Raw genomic sequence first — 23,806 nt, 5'->3', positions numbered from 1 at the left:
AAGGAGCAAGGCATGCTGCTTGGAAAAGCTCAGAGATGTTGCAATGGTTGCTGCATGACAGAGTGATAAGGGTCTGGTAACTCTGTTCCGGCGATGTTGGCCCTTTTAGCTAAATCTTGTTATTTTTCCTTGGAGCACACCACACCGACCACGCGAATCAAGCCCGAGGCAGCCTGGCTAGCCTCCGAGCCCTGGCGCAGGGGATCTGACCCTTCTCTGCCCGGGTCGCCTCCTGCTCGCCCGGTCTCAGTCCGTTCTCAGCACACACTCCATCACCTGGTTCCCAGAACTCAGATTGCGCAGTGGTCACGTCATCATCGACCAGGGCTCACAGTTACAGCGGCAGAGGCATCCCTAACCTCCCTCATCCGTAGCCTAACCGGCTCACCCTCATCTCCCAGCCCCCGGTTCCCTGGCCCCATTTCGCCTGACAAGTTTTCATAATCCTCTCAGGCTCCGCCAGCGGCTTCGCCAGCCATTGGGCCCGATCATATAAGGAAAATACTGCGGCTTCATCCGGAGCTGCATCGTGGACCCGGGGGCGCCCCTGCCCTACGCCACTCGCTACATTCCACGCCTGCCAACCTCCCCGGGCCTATCCCCCTCGCCGGCCCCGCAGTCTAGGCCTCTGCCCCTGGTCTGCACAGCCGCTCTCCCCAGCCTGCGGGAGTCCCTCAGCCAATCCCCTCCCGCCGTCTTCCGAGACTCCCCACTCGACTTCCGGTCCGCCGGCAGCGCCCGGCCGCACCCCACCTCCTTCAAAGCAGTTCCACACTTTCGACCGCCTGGTCACACGTTTAAGAAAATTCAGGAGTGGGGATGAAGAAGCACGTTAATTACCTGTTGGGGGTAGCGGGGCGTATAGAGGCCGTGGATAGGATGGACAGGGTAGAGTCAAATCATTCTCTTGATTGGGAGACAAAGTCTTTAAAAACAGCGATATGAGGAAAAAAATCCGCTTGCGAGGAACTTTCTCTTGTCCAAGGCCGGTCTCCCCGGGAGGTTTTGGTACCCTTGGTTCCCACGGGGTGGCGCAGAGGGCCGCGTCCTGCCAAAAGAGAGAGAGAGCCCTGGCCGAGCGGCGCGAAGTAGGTAAAAAGGCGCGGCCGAGGCCACGCTGGCGCCGCCCCGCGCGCTTAAAGACCGGGTACCCGGGGCGGTACGTCAGCGTCGCGGAGGAGGACCCCTGCGCTGCCGCCCGCCGCCATGGCCCTGCTCCGAGGTGACTCCTACAGCCTCGCCTCTCTCGCCCCTGGCTCGTGGGGGGATGGGGAGGGGCCCGGTCCCGGCGGGGAGTCGAGGCCTCCTAGGCAGTAAAGGGGACTTGATAAAACCCCAACCCGAGAGCACTGTTTGGGTTCAGGAGAAAACATACTTGTCAGGCACTAGCGACTGTGATCTCCCTGCAACTTCCAGCTGAGAGCTGAGACCACGGTTTGCTTGCTTCTGACCTTGAAGGTCATCTGCCTTCGCGCGGTAGTGACCCACCTAGTTCGAGGTTAGCTATTTGGAAGACTGGGGCGGCGCCATAAGCACGAGGCGGCCTGGGGCGGAGGGGTGCCTTTCCCAGGAGCCCGGCGGCCTCGGACTTGGTCAGAGGGTGGGCGGGGCTTGGGGGAAAGGAAGGAATGTTGTTTTGGAGTCGGCAGGGGATTTCTGTTCCCCCACAGTGCTTGGTGGCGATCTGTTGGAGAACTTTCCTTAATCCCTTTCCCTTCTGTTCTTTCGAGTGACTCCAGAAGAGTGCAGTCATTGAGTACATAAATTCTACAGTTATTAACTTAAAAAAAAAATATGTAGACTCCCTTTTCATAACAAATGGTCGCAGTTTGTTCGGAATAAGGATGAAAGCTCATCCTTACTTTATGTGTCCTTTGAAGAACCTTCAGATGGAACACTTTATATATCAAGGCCCCGGGCAGAAAAACACTTGGCAGGATCTATCTAAGAACCAACATTCTGGTGGTCCAGGGCCCTGTGGGCGCGCTGTGAAGGGAGGTGGGGTTTTATTCTAAATTCAAAAGAAGGCAATCTCCTACCTTAAAGTAGAATAACAGGTCTGATATCCCATCTGCCCCCATTTCCTCAGGGCTATGAGGCTGCCTATGTAGCAAGGAGGAGAATTTAAGAGCATTTAAGCATCTATTGCAAAGGCAACAGCAGATGGTGGTTTTGACTCAAGTGGGGGACAGTGGAGTTGGGGGAAAGGGGAAGGAATGATTTGAGATAGATTTGGAGTTGGAATTGACAGAACTTGTGATAGGTTGGATGTGGCAGGTCAATGAGAAGGGAATGTCAAGAATGACCAGGTTTCTGGTTTGAGGAATTGTGTTCATGATGATACTCCTTATGGAGTGAGGAAAACTGGGGAAGGGACGGATTTGTAAGAGAATATTGAGGTGCTCAAGTGCAGATATCAGGTAGGCAGTTGGTTAGGGGGATCTGGAGCTCAGAAGAGCCAAAATGACATGTAAATAGTTCAAGTGAGAAATAGGTATTCTGAGACAAGAGGATTTAATTTAATTTGTCAGTGCTCTTTACAATCCTGAATTTAATAAAGCAGCATATTGATTTTTTTTAGATGAGGTCTTCACAAAACCCAAATTATTTAAAAGCTGCATGGTCATGAGCTATCTTCTTTAAAAGGAAATTATATTTTTATTGATTTCTCTGTATAAGAATTTATCAGTGGTTCTGACCACTTTATTTTAATACAGACCCCTTTGAAAATTTGATGAAAACTATGAACCCAGTAAGGGGAGAGGATGTACATCAACACCTGCATTAAGGAAGTATGAAGTTTATAAATTTGGGATACCACTCACTATGGTGTTAAAGTTAGTGATCGTATTTTTATCCATTTCCCTGTTTTACAGGGAAACTGTAAACTGTTTTACAGGGAATGTTTCCCTGTTTTACTGGTGTCCAGAAAGGTAGAATGGCTTGTCTCTAATGGTAGTTAGTGTCTTGATGGTTATTGGTTAGTTAGAATACATTACAGATCCGTACTTCTCTCAAGTAGCATACTAGGTGCTTCCAGGACTAGTGGGTGAGAGAGAACGTGCGACTGGTTCTTGTGGGGGAAAGGACACATTTGAATGGGAGCAAAATTGACTTTGGTAAAGATTGTCATTAATTTGTCAGATTTCTGTAGAACCAATACCCCGGCTTTTTATTAGCACCAGTCCCAGGGCTTGGTAGAAGGGTTGCACTCAACAAATATTAACTCTCTTACCGCTCCTTAGCTTTGCTGGGAATGTTTGTGCAACCCTTCAAAGCAGGTGAGGTGGGCAGGCGGGGGCAGGGGTCAGAGAGCTGCCAGATTAATCCTGAAACTGAAGTGGATACAGAAGCAGCAGTTTTCCTTGTTAGCTTTGGTTGCTGTCTGCAGTTGCTGTAATTAAATGAGTAAATATTTGCCTAACAATGTAATAGAAAAGAAGGCAGAATTCCTCTTTCTCTTCTAGTGTTATTTTTCCTCTGTGGTCACATCTGCCACATTGCCAGGCCCTTTCCTGGTGTTTCTGACTCACTGTGCTCTGGATTAATATGTCTTTTCATTGTCTTTCAGTAAAAATCTTTAACCTCTGAATTTTCAGAGCCTTTTAAAATACACAAGATCTTAGCTGGGTGTTAACAATTGTTAAATTTTAGACCTTTCAACTTCCACATAAAATCGACATCAGATCAAATAATTATTACCATGGTATCCAGTTTATGAAATTACAGGAAAAAATCCTTTAGATTGTCTAGTCTTTGTACCTGCACATGCCAGATTATTTTTAAAAATACACTTAATAGCTTTTTCCCCATTCAAAATAATTGTATTAGTTCAGTTTTAGCATTGCTCATGCTAACCTTTATAGCCTGGGTGCTTCAAGTAAGCAGACGTGATGTAAGGAAAGGGGAAGTTCTTGCTTTTATTTTCATTTTCACACATGCACACTCTTTTGTAGATTTCTCATATTTCACCGTGCGCACTTCCCACACAAAAATGCTTTCTTAGATTATGAAATACAAGGAAAAAACTCATGACAGGAAATTTATGGAGAAGCAAATGAAATGTGCCTTCATTGTTTCTGAAAAGTCAATGTTCAGTTCGAATCATTTTCATGTATGCAATATATCATTTTTTCTGGCTTTTGAGATTTTGTCTTTCGTTTTGAGAAGTTTGACCATCATGTGCCAAGATGAGTGAGTGTGTGTGTGTATTTTGCATTTATTCACTTTGGAGTTTACTGGGCTTGAATTTGTAAATTTATCTTTTAGTTTTATAAAAAAATTGAACAGAAAGTACAGAGCATTCCCATATACTTCCTCGCCTCACTCCGTTATCCCCTATTATTAGCAGCATTAATGTGGTACATTTGTTACAATTGATGAACCAATACTGATACATTATTTTTAACTAAAGTCCACAGTTTACATTGTTTCATTTGTTGTGTTGTATAGTTCTATAGGTTTTGACAAATGTATAATGGCATGTATCTACCATTATAGTATCATAAGGAGTAGTTTCACTGCCCTAAAATTTCCCTGTGTTCTACCCATTAATTTCTCCTTCCCTACCACCCCCAACCCCTGATAACCGCTGGTCTTTTTACTGTCTCCATAATTTTGCCATTTCTAGGTGTCATATAGTTGGACTCATACAGTGTGTAGCCTTTTCAGATTGGCTTCTTTCACCAGCAATATGCATTTAAGTTTCTTTCATGTCTTTTCATGACTTGATACCCCATTTCTTTTTAGTGCTGAAGAATATTCCATTGTATGAGTGTCCCACAGTTCATCCATTCACCTACTGAAGAACATCTTGGCTGCTTCCAAGTTTTAACAATTATGAATAAAGCCGCTATAAACATTTGTGTACAGGTTTTTGTGTGGACCTAAGTTTTCAACTCACTGGGGTAAATACAAAGGAGTGTGACTACTAGATCATGAGTGGAGTATGGTTAGTTTTCGTTTTGGAAGTGACTGCCACGCTGTCTTCCAGAGTGGCTGTACCATGTTGCATTCCCAGAAGCAGTGGGTGAGTTTCTTTTGGTCCACATCCTCACCAACGTTTTGTATTGCCAGTGTTTTTTGGATTTTAGCCATTCTAATAGTTGTGGGATAGTATTTCATTGTTAGTTTAATTTGCAGTTACCTAATAACATGATGTCAAACATCTTTTCACATGGCTATTTGCCATTTGTATAGTATCTTTGGTAAGGTGTCTGTTCACATTTTTTATGCATTTTTAACTGGGTTGTTTGTTTTCTTATTATTGAGTTTGAAAAGCTCTTTGTATACGTTAGATACCAGCCCTTTATCAGGTAAGTATTTTGCAAGTATTTTCTCCCAGTCCGTGGCTTGTCTTTTTGTGCTTTTAGTAAGGTCTTTTGAAGAGCAGAAGTTTTCAATTTTAATAAAGTCCAAATTTTTCTTTCATGGATTGTGCTTTTAGTGTTGTATCTAAAATGTTATCACCAAGCCAAACCAAAGGTTGTCTAGATTTTCTCCTTTGGTATCCTCTAGGAGTTTTATAGTCTTTGAATTTTTTATTTAAGTCTGGGTTCCAATTTGAGCTAATTTTTATGAAAGGTGTAAGGTCTGTCTACTTTGTTATTGTTGTTGTTTGCATGTGGATGTCCAGTTGTTCCAGCACCAGTTATTGAAAAGACTATCCTTTCTTCATTGAATTGCCTTTGTTCCTTTGTCAGACTTTGCCCATGTTTTTTGTTTTGTTTTGTTTTCCCCAATCATCTTTTTCCTCTGTTCTTCAGATCAGGTAATGTCTATTTATCTCTTTCAAGGTCACTGAATCTTACTCCTTTCACTTCCATTCTGCTTTTACACCCATTTGGTGTATATTTTATTTCAGATATTTTTCAGTTTTAGAATTTTCACTTTGGTTCTTTTTTTTTCTTGTGGAGATGTCCTATCCTTTATTATGAACAAAGTTTTCTATACATCCTTGAGCATAGTTATGATAGACAGCTGCTTTAAAATCCTTGTCTACTAATTCTAACATCTGGGTCATCTTGGGGTTGGTTGCTTTTGATTTTCTTTTATCTCAAGAATGAGTCACACAGGCATATGTCATTTTATTGCACTTTGCAAATACTACGGATTTTTACAAGTTGAAGGTTTGTGGCAACCCTGAAGTTGAGCAAGTTTATTGGTGCCATTTTTCCTACAACGTTTGCTCACTTTGTGTCCGTGTTACATTTTGGTGATTCTCGCAATGTTTCAAACCCTCCATCAACAAAATGATTACAACTCACTGAAGGCTCAGATGATGGTTAGTATTTTTTAGCAATAAAGTATTTTTTAAATTAAAGTATGCACATTTTTTTAGACATAATGTTATTGCACACTTAACAGGCTACAGTAGAAGCATAACTTTTGTAGGCACTGGAAGACAAAAAAATTCGTGCGACTTGCTTAATTGCAGTAGTCTGGAACCAAACCTGTAATATCTCTTGAGGTATGCCTGTATTTTCTTGTTTCTTCATAGGTGAATACATTTTGGATTGTGTGGTGGACAGTGCAGGTGAACCATTGTAGAGACTGGATTCTGGTACTTTCCAAAAAGTATTGACTTAGCGATTATTTAGTTAACTATTTTTGCAGGCAGTTAATTTGGCTGAACTCAAACTGTACACTTTGTCTCCCCTGTAGAGGGCAGTAGCTCAGATCTAACTAATTCATTTAGGCTTAGCTGAGGTGGTTGTAGTTGTCCCCACAGGTTCATGATTGAGGATTCAGCCAGATATTTGGGCTCCCCACTGTGATGCTTTTCTCTCACAGATCCCCCCCTCAGTTTCCAGTATCTGTGATTGCCATAAACTCAGTTCTCTGATTCTTCAAGCCAGCAAGACTTTGAGTTTCTGAATTCTCGCCATTCTATTTAGCGTGAGTTGCTGGCCTTCAAGTTAGAGGTTATAAATAACTTGGACACTCACCCTGTGCTATTCCCTTTTCCCATATCTACTCTACATCTGCCTACTTTTGTTCATTCTCCAAGGACTTGAGGAAGCCATTCTTATATATCGTCAGTGTCTACTGGAGAGTTGGTCAAATAGGGGCATATTAGGTGATGACCAGAAGCAGGACTGTACCAAAATTAGGAAGAAGGCAAGCAAAGGGGAAAGAAAAATGGAATAAAGCAAATACCAGTATAAAAATAGGCAGAGACTATTAATCAAGGAGGATTAGAGAATGTTTACAGGAAGGCATAGTGGCCCAGAATAACCCATCTCAAGAGGAAAACATCTGTAGTGCACCAAACCAATATTTATGGCCTTTTGTAAGTATCTGAATATTTTATCTGTAAAGAACTGATTGGCTCTGTTCTAAAGTATAGTTATATATGTTGCTCCTAACATTCTTTTAGACTGTAAATTTCTCAAAGTAGGAATGAAAGAAGAAGCTGGAATTTTTTTTAGGATAGATTTAGTTTGTTCCGTGGAAAGAGATCTCTAACATAAACAGGAGAATTGTACCCAGATAACAATAGTGGTATAATGTTTGCATGGTCTCAATTATAGGTCAATATCTGGGTATAATCCCTTGTTAAAAGTCCCTTAGTTTCTTGGCAAGATGTGGAAATGTGTGCTCAGATTGTCTTTGGGAAAATTTAGTTAGTGTATACGAAGCATCAAGCATGAAGTCCATCATACAGTAAGTGCCCATGTATGTTAGCTGTAATATTTACCTTGCAGAGTTGTTAGGAAGATTAGATACTATATGACAAGTGATGAGATGTCTAGTACTCAGTAGGTGCCTAGTAAATGTTAGTGTGATGAAGCTGCTGTAACCGATGTTGTTACCCAGTATGCAGGCTTTGCATTTCGCAACTCTAGTGGGTGCCACTCATATCATAGTCATTGTAGATTTGTTAACCATATATATATATTTTTTGGCAGGTGGCAGTAGAATGCCTTGGGAAGGGACAATTTGTATTTATCTGTACAGGGACACCAATCGAACCAATAGTGATACTGCAAATTTGTAGTCTTTGCAATAATAGATGTATAGATAATTCCTCTGTATCCTTTGTGGTTAGGTCAGATGTAGGAAACTTTGTTACATTCTAACTGACACATTATAATAGGATATTAGCAAATGAGAGTGTCTTTAGAGAAAAACAACCAGAATTAATGTTAAATAAAGAACTGTTGGAAGAATGCTTTTTGTGTATTTGGGAAAAGAGTCATTAGGTCTGGGGAATTTTACAGGTTAGCTGACTCCAGATACTGGAGGGGCTACCCATGTTAAAGGTCATCTGTTTTGCTCATTTTATTCTAAGAGTAAAAGATAATAGTTCACATTATTTGAAATTTGTAATTTGAGTCATCCTCTGACTCTAGAAGCAGTGACATATGTAATACAAATTCAAAGCAGTGTATGTTCTAGAAGCTATATAATCTGTCTGAGTTTGGAATGCACTTGGATAGAACTACGATTGGTAGATGGAAGACTTGGTAAGCCAAGCCAGCTCAGTATGAGAAAACAAATCGTTAGGTTATGTTGCCTATGCACGGGCACAATGCTTCACACAATGGAGCATGCCTTCTTACTGAAAGTTCTTTAGCAGAAGTTAGAGAGGACCTCTTGTCAGTAATATTCTAGAGGATGTTCTTATAGGATGAGTGGTTGGCCTCAAACAACGTTAAGGTACCTTCTAGTTGGGAGATTCTTTGATTCTGTGACTAGGCAATATACTCCAGCAAATAGAAGAAGCATTTCATTTTAAACAAATGTTTCTAGCATTGCAAATCATCAGATTATAAGAATGTCATCTAGCCAAAATGAATTTACATCGTAGCCTGCAGTGCAGTTCTTGGTGCCAGCATGTAGGTATTGATCAAAATGATAACTTTTAGTACTGCTTCTGTGAGTGTGACCCATTCTATGTATTATTATGTGACAAAGATTTTTAGTTATTTAATTGAAAATTGTACTTTACAATAAGGTTCACAATGAAATTATTTAAAGCATTTTAGGGACACTGACTAACCTGTAGTTGCTCATAAATCTCTCCTCTTTGCAACAGGTGTGTTCATCGTTGCTGCTAAGCGGACACCCTTTGGAGCTTATGGAGGTCTTCTGAAAGACTTCACAGCTACTGACTTGGCTGAATCTGCTGCCAGGTCTGCCTTGTCTGCTGGCAAAGTCTTACCTGAAACTATTGACAGTGTCGTTGTAGGCAACGTCATACAGGTTAGTAGGGCTGAAGGGACATATTCATTCCTATTGCTTTCTTTTATCAGTTTCTAAAAATAATTCCTTTAACGTGTTGTAATGGTGTACTAGTTAATAATAGTTGAAGGTATTCATAATTTGAGGAGTCCTCTGACTCCAGAAGCAATGGCATATATAATTCAAAAGGACATATATAATTCAAAAGAACATATATAATTCAAAAGAACATATATTCAGAAACTATATATCTATTTGGGATCTGTCTGGGACTTGGGATACATTTTATTGCTTCTTAAATAGCAAATTAATTTCCTTGACTTATTTGAAGTAAATTGGTTCTCTCTGTGTGCCACTAAGGAGGGTAGCAAACCCAAGCAATGCAACACATCTCCCACAATTTCTTACACACAGTAGGAGCCTGGTCAGTGTTTTGTGGGAAATGAGAAGCTCCTTTACCCTCTACCTTGCTATGTATGGTATACAAAATAGATGATTCATTTGCAGTAATTGAAAGCTGAATATTCCTTCAAAGTGTGGCCATGAAGTGGTGACAGTCTTACTCTTCCCAGGCCTCATTGGTGGGACGGAGGCTCTACACTGAGTGCATTGCCACTGACAGTACTGGGGCCCTAATCACTGTTCTCCTGACTCGTTAAGGTGGTTCCAGACTGAGAAGGGTGAGGCAGGCTGAGAAGACTTGAGGCTACTGCCACCTCCTGCACTGAGCACTTTCAGCTCTTAGAGCTGGGATAAGGCTCAGAAAAAGGTGCACAGTTGTCCCTTGTGAATAATGCTGCTTTGAACATCAAGTACAAGTTTTTGTGTGGACATAGGTTTTTATTTCCCTTGGGTGTATACCTATGAGTGTAATTGCTAGGCTATATGGTATCTCTACATTTAATTGTTTCAGAAACTTTCAGACTATTTTCCAAAGCAGCTGAAACATTTTACGTTCATACCTACAGTGTATGAAGGTTCCACTTTTGCCACATCCTTGTCAACACTTGTTATTGTGTGTCTTTTTATTATAGCCATTCTAGTGAATATGAAGTAGTATCTCATTGTGGTTTTAATTTGCCTTTCCCTGATGACTGATGATGTTGAACAACTTTTCATTAGCTTGTTGCCATTGCCATATCTTCTTGGAGAATGTCTAATTCATATCCTTTTCTCATTTTTTAATTGGGTTATTTGTCTTTTTATTATTGAGTCATAAGTGTTCTTTATATATCCTAGATATGAGTCCCTTAACAGATACATGATTTGTAAATATTTTTCTATACTTTGTTATCTTTTCATTTCTTAATAGTGTCTTTTGGAGTATGAAAATTTTAAATTTTGATGAAGCCCAATTTCAGTTGTTGTTGCTCAGGCTTTTGGTGTCATTATCTAAGAATCCATTTCCATATCTAAGGTCATGAAGACTTATCCCTATGTTGCCTTCTAAGTTTTATACTTTTAGCTCTTACATTTAGGCCTTTGATTTATTTTGATTTAATTTTTATATATGTTTTGAGGTACAGGTCCAAATTCATTCTTCTGCATGTGGCTATCCATTTGTTCTAGCACTATTTGTTGAAAAGACTATTCTTTCTCCCATTGGATGGTCTTGGCACTGTTATTGAAAATCAGTTGACCATAGACACGTGATTTTATTTTTGGGCTCCCAGTTCTCTTCCACTGATCTATGTTTCTATCCTTTTTATGTCAGTTCCACACTGTCTTGATCATCATTGCTTCTTTGTAAGTTTTGAAATCAAGAAATGTGAGTCCTTCTACTTAGTTATTCATTTCAAAGTTGTTTTGGCTATTCTGGGTCTCCTGCAGTTTGATAATTTTAGAATCTGTTTACCCATTTCTACAAAGAAGTAAGCTAAGATTCTGATAGAGATTGTTTTGAATCTGTAGGTCAACTGAAGGAGTATTGCCATGAACATGGCATGTTTTTTCACTTGTATAAATCCTCTTTAATTTTTTCAACAATGTCTTAGAGTTGTCAGAATATGTTTTGCACTTATTTTGTTAAATTTATTCTTAAGTATTTTATTCTTTTAGATGCTATTGTGAATGGAATTGTTTTCTTATTTCATTTTCAGATTGTTCATTGCAAGTGTATAGAAATGCAGCTGATTTTTCAAAAAAAGAAATGCAATTGATTTCTATATATTAATTTTATATCCTGAAACCTTGCAGAACTCATTTATTACTTCTAATGGTTTTCTAGTTGATTACTTAGGATTTTTTATATATAACGTTATGTCATCTGAGAGTAGAGATAGTTATGCTTCTTTCTTTCCAATCTGGATTTCTTTTATTTATGTATTTATTTTTCTTGCCTAATTGCTCTGTCTAGAACCTCTGATGTTGAATGAAAGAGACAAAAAATGAATATCCCTGTCTTGTTCCTAATATTGTGGGGAAAGCATCCAGTCTTTCACCATTAAGTATGATTATATGGGTTTTTCTAGATGCCCTTTATCAGGTTGAGGAAGTTCTCCTCTTTTCTTAGGTTATTGAATGTTTTTATCATGAAAAGGTGTTGGATTTTGTCAAGTGCTTTTTCTATGTCAATTGAGATGATCATATGATTTTTGTTTTTTATTTTGTTGTTACAATGTGATATATTAATTGACTTTCAGGTGATGAAACAACCTTACATTTCTGGATGACCCTTACACTGGTCATGGCATATAATTCTTTTTGTACATTGCTGAGTTCTGTTTGCTAGTATTTTGTTGGAGATTTTAATATCCATATTCATAAGAGATATTAATCTGTACTTTTTTGTCATGTCTTTGTCTGGTTTTGATATCAGGATAATTCTGGCTTCATGATGAGCTGGGAAGTGATCCTTTTCTATTTTTTAGGAAGAGTTTGTGAATAATTGGTATTAATGCTTCTTTAAATGTTTGGTAGAATTCAGTAATGAAGCCAGTCTGGGCTTTTTTGGTGAGTAGTGTTTTGATAACTAATTAATTCATTCTTCACTTGTTATAGGTCTATTCATATTGTCTGTTTTTCTTTGAGTTGGTTTCGGTAGTTTGTGTCTTTCTAGGCACTTGTCCTTTTCACCTAAATTATCTAATTTATTGGCACACAACTGTTCATGGTAGTCAATTCTCATTATTCACAGTACTTATGTTTTATATAGTTGCCATGTACACTGAATTAGCAACTATTGAACCACTGCTCCCAGGGGAAATGACAGGGTGAGGTTCCTGTGAGCCTCCGGTCACAACATTTTTGTTAACTGATCAGTACATAACCTTGTTTTATATATGTTTCTATTTAAGGACACTGTATTTAATATATATTGTTGATTCATTAGCATTAAACTCACAGCCAACAGCACTATCACTCATGCCTGAATGAAGTTTATCTAACACATATTTTCTCTGTGAGGCACATCACTGCCTTCTTGCACTTAGGGATACTGGAGAGCAAGGACTTCAGCATTATATACTTGGGGGCCATTTTAAACAGTAAAATCACCCACAAGAAGCACAAAAATGCATAAAACTAAATAGACTGCAGGAAGATTACTGTTTCTAGGTTGAGAGCTAAAGCAAGAAGGCAGAGTGTCCCCTTGTTCAGCCTTAGCTAGGAACGTGCAGCTAAAATTTTTCTCCACTCTGCACATGTCTGCAAATGACCACAAAAGTGCTGCAAGTATTGATTTGGGGGGTTACAAATAAATTTTAGCAAGTAGGTGAATTTGCAAGTATATAATATACACATAATAAGAATCGACTATATTTTGAACTTATATATTTATGCCCTGCCTATTTTGAGAGGTGTTAAAGTTCTTGGTGTTAAAGGCACTAATGTACCTTTATTGTAGAGAGAGCTAAAGCAAATTTGATAAAACGTAAAGAATTGGTCCATCACGGTAACTTTAGGGTGTTCATTGTACTATTCTTGTAACTTTACATTTTATCAAATTTGCTTTAGCTTTCTCTACAATAGAAGCTGTTGTTACTGTTAAAAAGAAAAAAACGTTGTTTCATCCCTTCTTACTCAAAGTGTGGTCCTTGGACCAGCAACATTGGCCTCACCAGGGCAGTGGTTAGAAATGCAGAATCTCAGGTAGTCCTAGACCTATTTATTGAGAACCTACATTTTAACAAGATGCCCCAGTGTGCATTTTAAAGTTTGGGAAGCAGTGGTCTAGTCCCACCTCTTATTCTGACCTTTGTTCATTTCTCCCCTTCCTAGGTCAGCCAGCCTCAGCCTTGGTTACACATTACAATCACCTGGGTGCTATTAAAAGTAACTACTGATGCCTGTGGCCACCTCCAGCCTTTCTGGTTTAATTGGTTTGGTTAGGAGCTTGAACATCACTGTGTTAATAAAGCTTCCTCGGTTATTCCACTGTGCAGCCAAGGTTGAGAACCATAGCCTCTAATGCTTCCTCTGTTAAAGAACGTACTACTTCGAGATAGCGTATTCCATTTTTAAACAGTTCTAATTGTTATGAAATTCTGTGTTCTACTGAGGATTTAATATAAGGATTTCTCATACTTTGTTTAAAATCGAGTTGGCCGAATTACAGGTTTTATTCAAATCATTAACATGTATTATATAAAATATGCTGTACCTGTATGCATTGTGTCCTACCTACCTTAAAGCCATATAATTTTTGAAAAATTGTGAACATTTTACTATATTGTGTCCTTCCTCTTAATTCCTAGATATATAGAGGAAATTCTTTTTCTTTTCCCTCTGTTCCAGACTTCTTCAGATGCTATATACTTGGCAAGACATGTTGGTTTACGCGTGGGAATCCCAAAAGAGACCCCAGCTGTCACTGTTAATAGGCTGTGTGGCTCTGGTTTCCAGTCCATTGTGAATGGATGTCAGGTATAGGCAACATCTTATTTAATTCTCTGAAAATATTAATAGTTATTAGAGGAAATGCCTCACTTCAATATAACACTGTAGGTTTTTAATTTTATAGTACTTATTAGGAGAGGTCAATATTTAATTTTTCTTGGAAATATTCATAGAAAATAGTTTCTTAAAAGCTAGTAATGAACCTTGAAAACATTATGCTAAATGGAATAAGCCAGTCACAAAAGGACAAATACTGTATGAGTCCACTTATATGAGGTCCCTCAAGTGGTCAGATTCATAGAGACAGAAAGTAGAATAGGGATTGTTGGAGCTGGTGGGGAAGAGAGAATGGGGAGTTAGTGTTTAATGGGTATGGGGTTTCAGTATGGAAATGGAAAAAGACTTCTGGAGATGGATGGTGGTTGGTTGCATAACAGTGTGAATGTACTTAATGACCTGTATACTTAAAATTGGTTAGAATGGTAAATTTTATGTTATGTGTATTTTATCACAATTTTTAAAAAGCTAGTCATGACTGTCATTCTTATTGAGTGCTTCCTATGTGCCAGACACTGTGCACATAGATTTACATTCAGTATCTCATTTAATCTTCACAACTGTCCTATGAGGCAAGAACTATTATTCCCATTTTACAGGCAAGGAAACTGATTATTAAAGGCATTAAGGTTACTAAGTTGTAGAGGAAGAATCTGAACCCAGATCTGTGAGAGTGCCGGACAAGGCAGTTTGAAACACTGAATAAAGACTCTAAGATGAGGAAGGGAGTTGGAGAATTTAGAGGATGATAAGAAATGTATTTTATTACAAAGGAACTGAATGATACTGTTGGTAGAAGTACAAACTAGCATAATCTCTTCAAGGGATAGTTGGGCAAATACATTTGTTCCCTTGAGCATAAGGAAAAGGAATATAGTAAAATCTAAGTTGTCAAAGTCTTCATGTTATTACAAAACAAAAGATAAAACTTTATAATGAATAAATCACTTTCAGGTTAATTTATTTCTGTAACAATATATCAGGTAGTGACCCTGCTTTTCCTAGCAATCATTTTAAACATCAGGCTCTTGGAGGGTTTTTTGTTTTTTGTTTTTCCCTCCAGATTTAAAGTGATTTATTTTCAAATAATAAAAACATAACATGTTCATTATGGGGATTTTAGAAAAATAGAGAAGAAAAAAAATATAAGTACCCTAAATTCCTACCTCTAGAGAAGATCACTGTGTGAATTTTAGATATATATTTAAATAAATAATTGGGTACTTAGATTACATAATTTTTTACTTCATATCTCAACTTTTTTCTAATTCTTTCTTCTTCAGTCATTCCTGATGACTTTTGGAAGACTCCTTAGACCCAGTCTTTTTCCTTTTGGCTTAGGGATGAGCAAATTACAGCCCACTGGCAAATCTTGCCTGCTGCTTGTTCTTCTACAGCCTACAAGTTAAGAATATTTTTTACATTTTTAAATAGTTAAAAAATTAAGTGAAGAATAGTATTTTATGACACGTGAAAATTATATGAAATTTAAATGCAAGTGTCCATAAATGAAGTTTTATTGGAACACAGTTACACTCATTTTATAACTGTGTTATCAAAGTTTTTCTGTTAGATTACAAGATTCATAAACCTCTCTTGTTTCTGGAACCTCTCTCAGGTTAAGCTTTGAGGAAGAGAATCAGTAGCCATATTAGTTTGCCATTTAATTTAAAATTGTACATTTATCTTTAACTGGCAAAAACTTGGTTAATTATTGGTACTGAAAAAGTTCTCGCTTTTGTTTAATTTTTGTTATAGGCATTTTTAATGTCTACATAAAACCTCAGAGCTATAACATTGTTAATCATGCTTATTGTTGAAATAACACTGAGGTAAATGTTTTGATAGTGTACCCATGTAACAAGGGGTTTATAATATTTTAATTGCATAGATTTTAGTAATCAGAACTTTCACTGGACATTTGATACAGAATTGAAGTACAACTTGGCTCATTTACTAATCAATTTTGTTCATTTATAAGGGGCAAAATCAACTTATTTTCTTGTTTCTCTATATTACTGGACAGTCGTTCCTCAAATTTCAATAAGCTTCAATTTCATTTCCTGAATTCAGCCTCTGGGGTGCTGCACGGCTGTTGTAAAAATAACAGCAATTACATGTACAACCAGTGCAATGAAATATCCAGGAGCATGTTGAGTGTAGCTGCAGACAAGTGATTGAAAAGCTGCAATGTGTAACATGCTGTTTTTCGTGTAAATGTACAAAAACTAGTTATATGAATTCACCTTTGATTTTCTTTGAGAACTTATACAGAACATTCCTAAAACATACATTCACAAACTTTACAATATGTTAAATAATTTATGGTTCAGGTTCATCTGAATACTGCCTTTTTTTTTTTTTTAATTATAACCATAGACAGCCGGGTACACAAAAGCTACAGATCACCACAATGAGATGCATGCAAATCTTGAATTCTTAAAGGATTTTTTTAAAGATTAAACTTTCTTTTTAACCCATTATATAATAAAGAGAACAAGCTGACTAGGATAGATGACTCCATAAATCTCTCTAATTATTTCACACTAAAAATAAAATTTGAATCTACTTTATTAACAAAAAAACAAAAGTACATGCAGAATCCTCAACTATAGCGTGTTTTATCACACCACAATGTTAAATGTAGCTATTTTCACTGCACAACTTTTGGCAGCTAAAGCTGCATATATTATCCCACATGGATGATAGAAGGAGGCCAATCTTAACATATGCAAAGGAAATTCACAGCCTCAATAATATTCATTGTGATAGTTAATAACCCTGAAATTTCAAAACATTTTCTATTTTTTCTAATCTGAATCATCATGAATCAGGTTCCAATTTTTTCTCTTTTAGTCCTTAGAGAAAATAAATATTAGGTGGCCCCTGGTGAAAACTCATTCTTTAACTAGGTCTGTAAAATAACATCTTGATCTTGATGAAAATGAACTAGGTCTAAATATACAGCTTTGGGGATTTCCTCAACTCCTTTTCATTTTGTCAATATCTTTTTAAATTGTGGAAGTCAAATATAGACTTTGTTCTGAGCCATATGACTTGGAATTTTGTTCAAATGGAATCAAATTTGAATTAGGAACAAATTAATCTACTTTTATTACAGGTGTAGGCATACTACATACACAAGCTTCCATCATTGTCAAATATAATAACATAATGCTATGGATGATAACTAGGATTCTCCTAGTCTGAATCCATATAAATGAATGGTCTGCTTGTTTTGATATAACAAAACGTGGAAAATGTCTTAAAATTCTCATTTTCAAAAACAGATAGGAATATAAATCTAGTTAATGTAATATATATTATAGCAGAGTAGGAGAGAATCAAGATGATTAAATGTTTCTGTAACCTCAAGGTAAGATTTTACTCCTCTACCTAACACTACTAAATTCTTCCCTTTAAAACACAGGAATATTGTTATTACTAAATTTTCTAAGGAACTAGGCTAAATGCAGTTTCATCATTAATGTTATATTCATATTAAAGTATGACTCTAAGAAAATTGCTCTGACTTATTTTAATACTATTGTTCCTGAGCCCTTAAGTCTTAAATTTCTGGTGGTTTCTTCAAGGTACTTAGATTTTATACACTGTCTTACTAAATATTGGGAAACAACACCACTAATAATGATTATTACTCTTGATTCCTTTGTGGTTGGAAAGAAAATTTGTGTGAAATTGACTTTGAACAACTTTCCACCAAGGAAATCATGTTTTTATGCTTTTGTTGCTATTAATTTTACCCTTTCTTCAGCGTACTTAGTTCATATGTTTTGCTTTTTCACCAAGCTTATAGCAAAGATGAATTGCTTGGCCAATTATCATATATGTGATGGCAGGACTGGTAAGACAAGAGAGGGAAAAAGTATATAAGACAAGAGAATGGCATAATAGAGAATGAAAGTGGTGCTTATATATTGATAACTATATCCCTCCTTAAATGAGGTTGACATTATTACAGATCAGACAAAGTTTTCCTTTGCTACTGGCTATATTTTATCACAGCTATAAATTTTGACACCTTATGTGATTTTCATCACTATAATGCGACAAAAGATTTTATGTTTACATTCTTGGGATGGAGTCCATTTTGCTTTATAAAATGGGTGTATTCAAGATAGTAATTTATTTATGTATTTATTTTTTTAAACGTCTTTATTGGAGTATAATTGCTTTACAGTGGTGTGTTAGTTTCTGCTTCATAACAAAGTGAATCAGTTATACATATACATATGTTACCATATCTCTTCCCCCTTGCGTCTCCCTCCCTCCCATCCTCCCTATCCCACCCCTCTAGGTGGTCAAAAAGCACCGAGCTGATCTCCCTGTGCTATGCGGCTGCTTCCCACTAGGTATCTATTTTACATTTGATAGTGTATATATGTCCATGCCACTCTCTCACTTTGTCACAGCTTACCCTTCCCCCTCCCCATATCCTCAAGTCCATTCTCTAGTAGGTCTGTGTCTTTATTCTTGTCTTGCCATTAGGTTCTTCATGACCTTCTTTTTTTTTTTTTTTCCTTAGATTCCATATATATGTGTTAGCATATGGTATTTGTTTTTCTCTTACTGACTTCACTCTGTATGACAGACTCTAGGTCCATCCACCTCACTACAGATAACTCAATTTCGTTTCTTTTTATGGCTGAGTAATATTCCATTGTATATATGTGCCACATCTTCTTTTCCATTCATCTGTTGATGGACACTTAGGTTGCTTCCATGTCCTGGCTATTGTAAAAAGAGCTGCAATGAACATTTTGGTACATGACTCTTTTTGAATTATGGTTTTCTCAGGGTACATGCCCAGTAGTGGGATTGCTGGATTGTATGGTAGTTCTATTTTTAGTTTTTTAAGGAACCTCCATACTGTTCTCTATAGTGGCTGTATCCATTTATATTCCCACCAACAGTGCAAGAGTGTTCCCTTTTCTCCACACCCTCTCCAGCATTTATTGTTTCTAGATTTTTTGATGATGGCCATTCTGACTGGTGTGAGATGATGTCTCATTGTAGTTTTGATTTGCATTTCTCTAATGATTAATGATGTTGACCATTCTTTCATGTGTTTATTGGCAATCTGTATATCTTCTTTGGAGAAATGTCTATTTAGGTCTTCTGCCCATTTGTGGATTGCGTTGTTTGTTTTTTGATATTGAGCTGCATGAGCATCTTGTAAATTTTGTAGATTAATCCTTTGTCAGTTGCTTCATTTGCAAGTATTTTCTCCCATCTGAGTGTTGTCTTTTCGTCTTGTTTATGGTTTCCTTTGCTGTGCAAAAGCTTTAAGTTTCATTAGGTCCCATTTGTTTATTTTTGTTTTTATTTCCATTTCTCTAGGAGGTGGGTCCAAAAGGATCTTGCTGTGATTTATGTCATAGAGTGTTCTGCCTATGTTTTCCTCTAAGAGTTTGATAGTTTCTGGCCTTACATTTAGGTCTTTAATCCACTTTAAGTTTATTTTTGTGTATGGTGTTAGGGAGTGATCTATTCTCATACTTTTACATGTCCCTGTCCAGTTTTCCCAGCACAACTTATTGAAGAGGCTATCTTCTCTCCACTGTATATTCTTGCCTCCTTTATCAAAGATAAGATGACCATATGTGCGTGGGTTTATCTCTGGGCTTTCTATCCTGTTCCATTGATCTATATTTCTGTTTTTGTGCCAGTACCATACTGTCTTGATTACTGTAGCTTTGTAGTATAGTCTGAAGTCAGGGAGCCTGATTCCTCCAGCTCCGTTTTTCTTTCTCAAGAGTGCTTTGGCCATTCGGGGTCTTTTGTGTTTCCATACAAATTGTGACATTTTTTGCTCTAGTTCTGTGAAAAATGCCAGCGGTAGTTTGATAGGGATTGCATTAAATCTGTAGATTGCTTTAGATAGTAGAGTCATTTTCACAATGTTGATTCTTCCAATCCAAAAACATGGTGTATCTCTCCATCTGTTTGTATCATCTTTAATTTCTTTCATCGGTGTCTTATAATTTTCTGCATACAGGTCTTTTGTCTCCTTAGGTATGTTTGTTCCTAGATATTTTATTCTTTTTGTTGCAATGGTAAATGGGAGTGTTTTCTTAATTTCACTTTCAGATTTTTCATCATGAGTGCATAGGAATGCAAGAGATTTCTGTGCATTAATTTTGTATCCTGCTACTTTGCCAAATTCATTGATTAGCTCTAGTAGTTTTCTGGTAGCATCTTTAGGATTCTCTATGTAGAGTATCATGTCATCTGCAAACAGTGACAGCTTTACTTCTTCTTTTCCAATTTGGGTTCTTTTTATTTCTTTTTCTTCTTTGATTTCTGTGGCTAAAACTTCCAAAACTATGTTGAATAAGAGTGGTGAGAGGGGGCAACCTTGTCTTGTTCCTGATCTTAGTGGAAATGGTTTCAGTTTTTCACCATTGAGGACAATGTTGGCTGTGGGTTTGTCATATATGGCCTTTATTATGTTGAGGAAAGTTCCCTCTATGCCTACTTTCTGCAGGGTTTTTATCATAAATGGGTGTTGAATTTTGTTGATAGCTTTCTCTGCATCTATTGAGATGATCATATGGTTTTTCTCCTTCAATTTGTTAATATGGTGTATCACATTGATTGATTTGCGTATATTGAAGAATTCTTGCATTCCTGGGATAAACCCCACTTGATCATGGTGTATGATCCTTTTAATGTGCTGTTGGATTCTGTTTGCTAGTATTTTGTTGAGGATTTTTGCATCTATGTTCATCAGTGACATTGGCCTGTAGTTTTCTCTCTTTGTGATATCTTTGTCTGTTTTTGGTATCAGGGTGATGGTGGCTTCGTAGAATGAGTTTGGGAGTCTTCCTCCCTATGCTATATTTTGGGAGAGTTTGAGAAGGATGGGGTTAGCTCTTCTCTAAATGTTTGATAGAATTCGCCTGTGAAGCCATCTGGTCCTGGGGTTTGTTTGTTGGAAGATTTTTAATCACAGTTTCAATTTCAGTGCTTGTGATTGGTCTGTTCATATTTTCTATTTCTTCCTAGTTCAGTCTTGGCAGGTTGTGCATTTCTAAGAATTTGTCCATTTCTTCCAGGTTGTCCATTTAAGTGACATATAGTAGTTGCTTGTAGCAGTCTCATGATCTTTTGTATTTCTGCAGTGTCAGTTGTTACTTCTCCTTTTTCCTTTCTGATTCTGTTGATTTGAGTCTTCTCCGTTTTTTTCTTGATGAGTCTGGCTAATGGTTTATCAATTTTATTTATCTTCTCAAAGAACCATCTTTTAGTTTTATTGATCTTTACTATTGTTTCCTTCATGTCTTTTTCATTTATTTCTGATCTGATCTTTATGATTTCTTTCCTTCTTTGTTTTGAGGAGCAAAAACTTTGGGTTCTTCTTTGTTCTTCTTTCTCTAATTGCTTTAGGTGTAAGGTTAGGTTGTTTATTTGAGACTCTCCTTGTTTCTTGAGGTAGGATTGTATTGCTATAAACTTCCCTCTTAGAGCTGCTTTTGCTGCATCCCATAGGTTTTGGGTCATCATGTTTTCATTGTCATTTGTTTCTAGGTATTTTTTGATTTCCTCTTTGATTTCTTCAGTGATATCTTGGTTATTTAGTAGCATATTGTTTAGCCTCCATGTGTTTGTATTTTTTACAGTTTTTTTTCCTGTAGTTGATATCTAGTATAGCATTGTGGTCCGAAAAGATGCTTGAGACTATTTCAATTTTCTTAAATTTACTGAGGCTTAATTTGTGACCCAAGATATGATCTATCCTGGAGAATGTTCCAGGAGCACTTGAGAAGAAAGTATATTCTGTTGTTTTTGGAAGGAATGTTCTAAATATCAATTAAGTCCCTCTGGTCTAATGTGTCATTTAAAGCTTGTGTTTCCTTATTTATTTTCATTTTGGATGATTGATGAAAGTGGGGTGTTAAAGTCCCCTACTATTTTTGTGTTACTGTCAATTTCCCATTTTATGGTTGTTAGCATTTGTCTTGAGATGCCCTATGTTGGGTGCATAAATATTTACAATTGTTATATCTTCTTCTTGGATTGATCCCTTCATCAATATGTAGTGTCCTTCTTTGTCTCTTATAATAGTCTTTAATTTAAAGTCTATTTTGTCTGGTATGAGAATTGCTACTCCAGCTTTCTTCTGATTTCCATTTGCATGGAATATCTTTTTCCATCCCCTCACTTTCAGTCTGTATGTGTCCCTAGGTCTGAAGTGGGTCTCTTGTAGACAACATATATACGGGTCTTGTTTTTGTATCCATTCAGCCAGTCTGTGTCTTTTGGTTGGAACTTTTAATCCATTTACATTTAAGGTAATTATCAGTATGTATTTCCTATTACCACTTTGCTTGTTTTGGGTTTGTTTTGTAGGTCTTTTCCTTCTCTTGTGTTTTCTGCCTAGAGAAATTCCTTTAGCGTTTGTTGTAAAGCTGGTTTGATGGTGCTGAATTCTGTTAACTTTTGCTTGTCTGTAAAGGTTTTAATTTCTCCATCGAATCTGAATGAGATCCTTGCTGGGTAGAGTAATCTTGGTTGTAGGTTTTTCCCTTTCATCACTTTAAGTATATCCTGCCACTCCCTTCTGGTTTGCAGAGTTTATACTGAAAGATCAGCTGTTAACCTTATGGGAATTCCATTGTATGTTATTTGTTGCTTTTCCCTTAGTGCTTTTAATATTTTTTGTTTGTATTTAATTTTTGATACCTTGATTGAATAGTGTCTTGGCATGTTTCTCCTTGGATTTATCCTGTATGGGACTCTCTGTGCTTCCTGACTTGATTGACTATTTCCTTTCCCATGTTAGGGAAGCTTTCAACTATAATCTCTTCAAGTATTTTCTCAGACCCTTTCTTTTCCTATTCTTCTTCTGGTACCCCTATAACTCAAATGTTGGTGCTTTTAATGTTGTCCCAGAGGTCTCTGAGACTGTCCTCAATTATTTTCCTTCTTTTTTGTTTATTCTGCTCTGAGGCAGTTATTTCCACTACTTTATCTTCCTGGTCACTTATCCATTCTTCTGCCTCAGTTATTCTGCTATTGATTCCTTCTAGAGAATTTTAAATTTCATTTATTGTGTTGGTCATCATTGTTTGTTTGCTCTTTAGTTCTTCTACATCCTTGTTAAATGTTTCTTGTATTTTCTCCACTGTATTTCCAAGATTTTGAATCATCTTTACTATTATTACTCTGAATTCTTTTTCAGGTAGGCTGCCTATTTCCTCTTCATTTGTTTGGTCTGGTGGGTTTTTACCTTGCTTCTTCATCTACTGCAAAGTCCTCTGTTTTCTCATTTTGTTTAACTTACTGTGTTTGCGGTCTCCTTTTTGCAGGCTGCAGGTTCATAGTTCCCATTGTTTTTGGTGTCTCTCCCCAGTGGGTGAGGTTGGTTCAGTGGGTTGTGTAGGCTTCCTGGTGTAGGGGACTTGTGCCTGTGTTCCAGTGTGTGGGGCTGGATCTTGTCTTTCTGGTGGGCAGGGCCACTTCTGGTGGTGTGTTTTGGGGTGCTTGTGAACTTATTATGACTTTAGGCAGCCTCTCTGCTAATGGGTGGAGCTGTTTTCCTGTCTTGCTAGTTGTTTAGCATGGATCATCCAGCACTGGAACTTGCTGACCGTTGGGTGGAGCTGCGTCTTAGTGTTGAGATGGAGACCTCTGGGAGAGCTCTCACCGATTGATATCATGTGGGGCCAGGAGGTCTCTGGTGGTCCAATGTCCTGGACTCGGC

The 23,806-nt window shown here is 37.5% G+C and overlaps 1 protein-coding gene across 1 annotated transcript in view; it reads left to right on the top strand.

Moving 5' to 3' along the window:
* Positions 1 to 1,206: 1,206 nt before the first annotated feature.
* ACAA2 (acetyl-CoA acyltransferase 2) overlaps positions 1,207 to 23,806 on the top strand; it is a gene marked incomplete at its 5' end in the record, with an annotated part of 36,450 nt that continues 13,850 nt past the window's right edge. Inside the window, 3 exons of the mRNA XM_079718186.1 lie at positions 1,207 to 1,222; positions 9,041 to 9,207; positions 13,921 to 14,049. Of these exons, the coding sequence (XP_079574312.1) occupies positions 1,207 to 1,222; positions 9,041 to 9,207; positions 13,921 to 14,049 (312 nt within the window). The remainder of the gene's footprint in view (positions 1,223 to 9,040; positions 9,208 to 13,920; positions 14,050 to 23,806) is intronic.

This window comes from Hyperoodon ampullatus (assembly GCF_949752795.1).
Source record: "Hyperoodon ampullatus genome assembly, chromosome: 13".
NCBI lineage: Eukaryota > Metazoa > Chordata > Mammalia > Artiodactyla > Ziphiidae > Hyperoodon > Hyperoodon ampullatus.
Note: the sequence above shows the minus strand (reverse complement) of the source record. Positions and strands in the feature narration are given on the sequence as shown.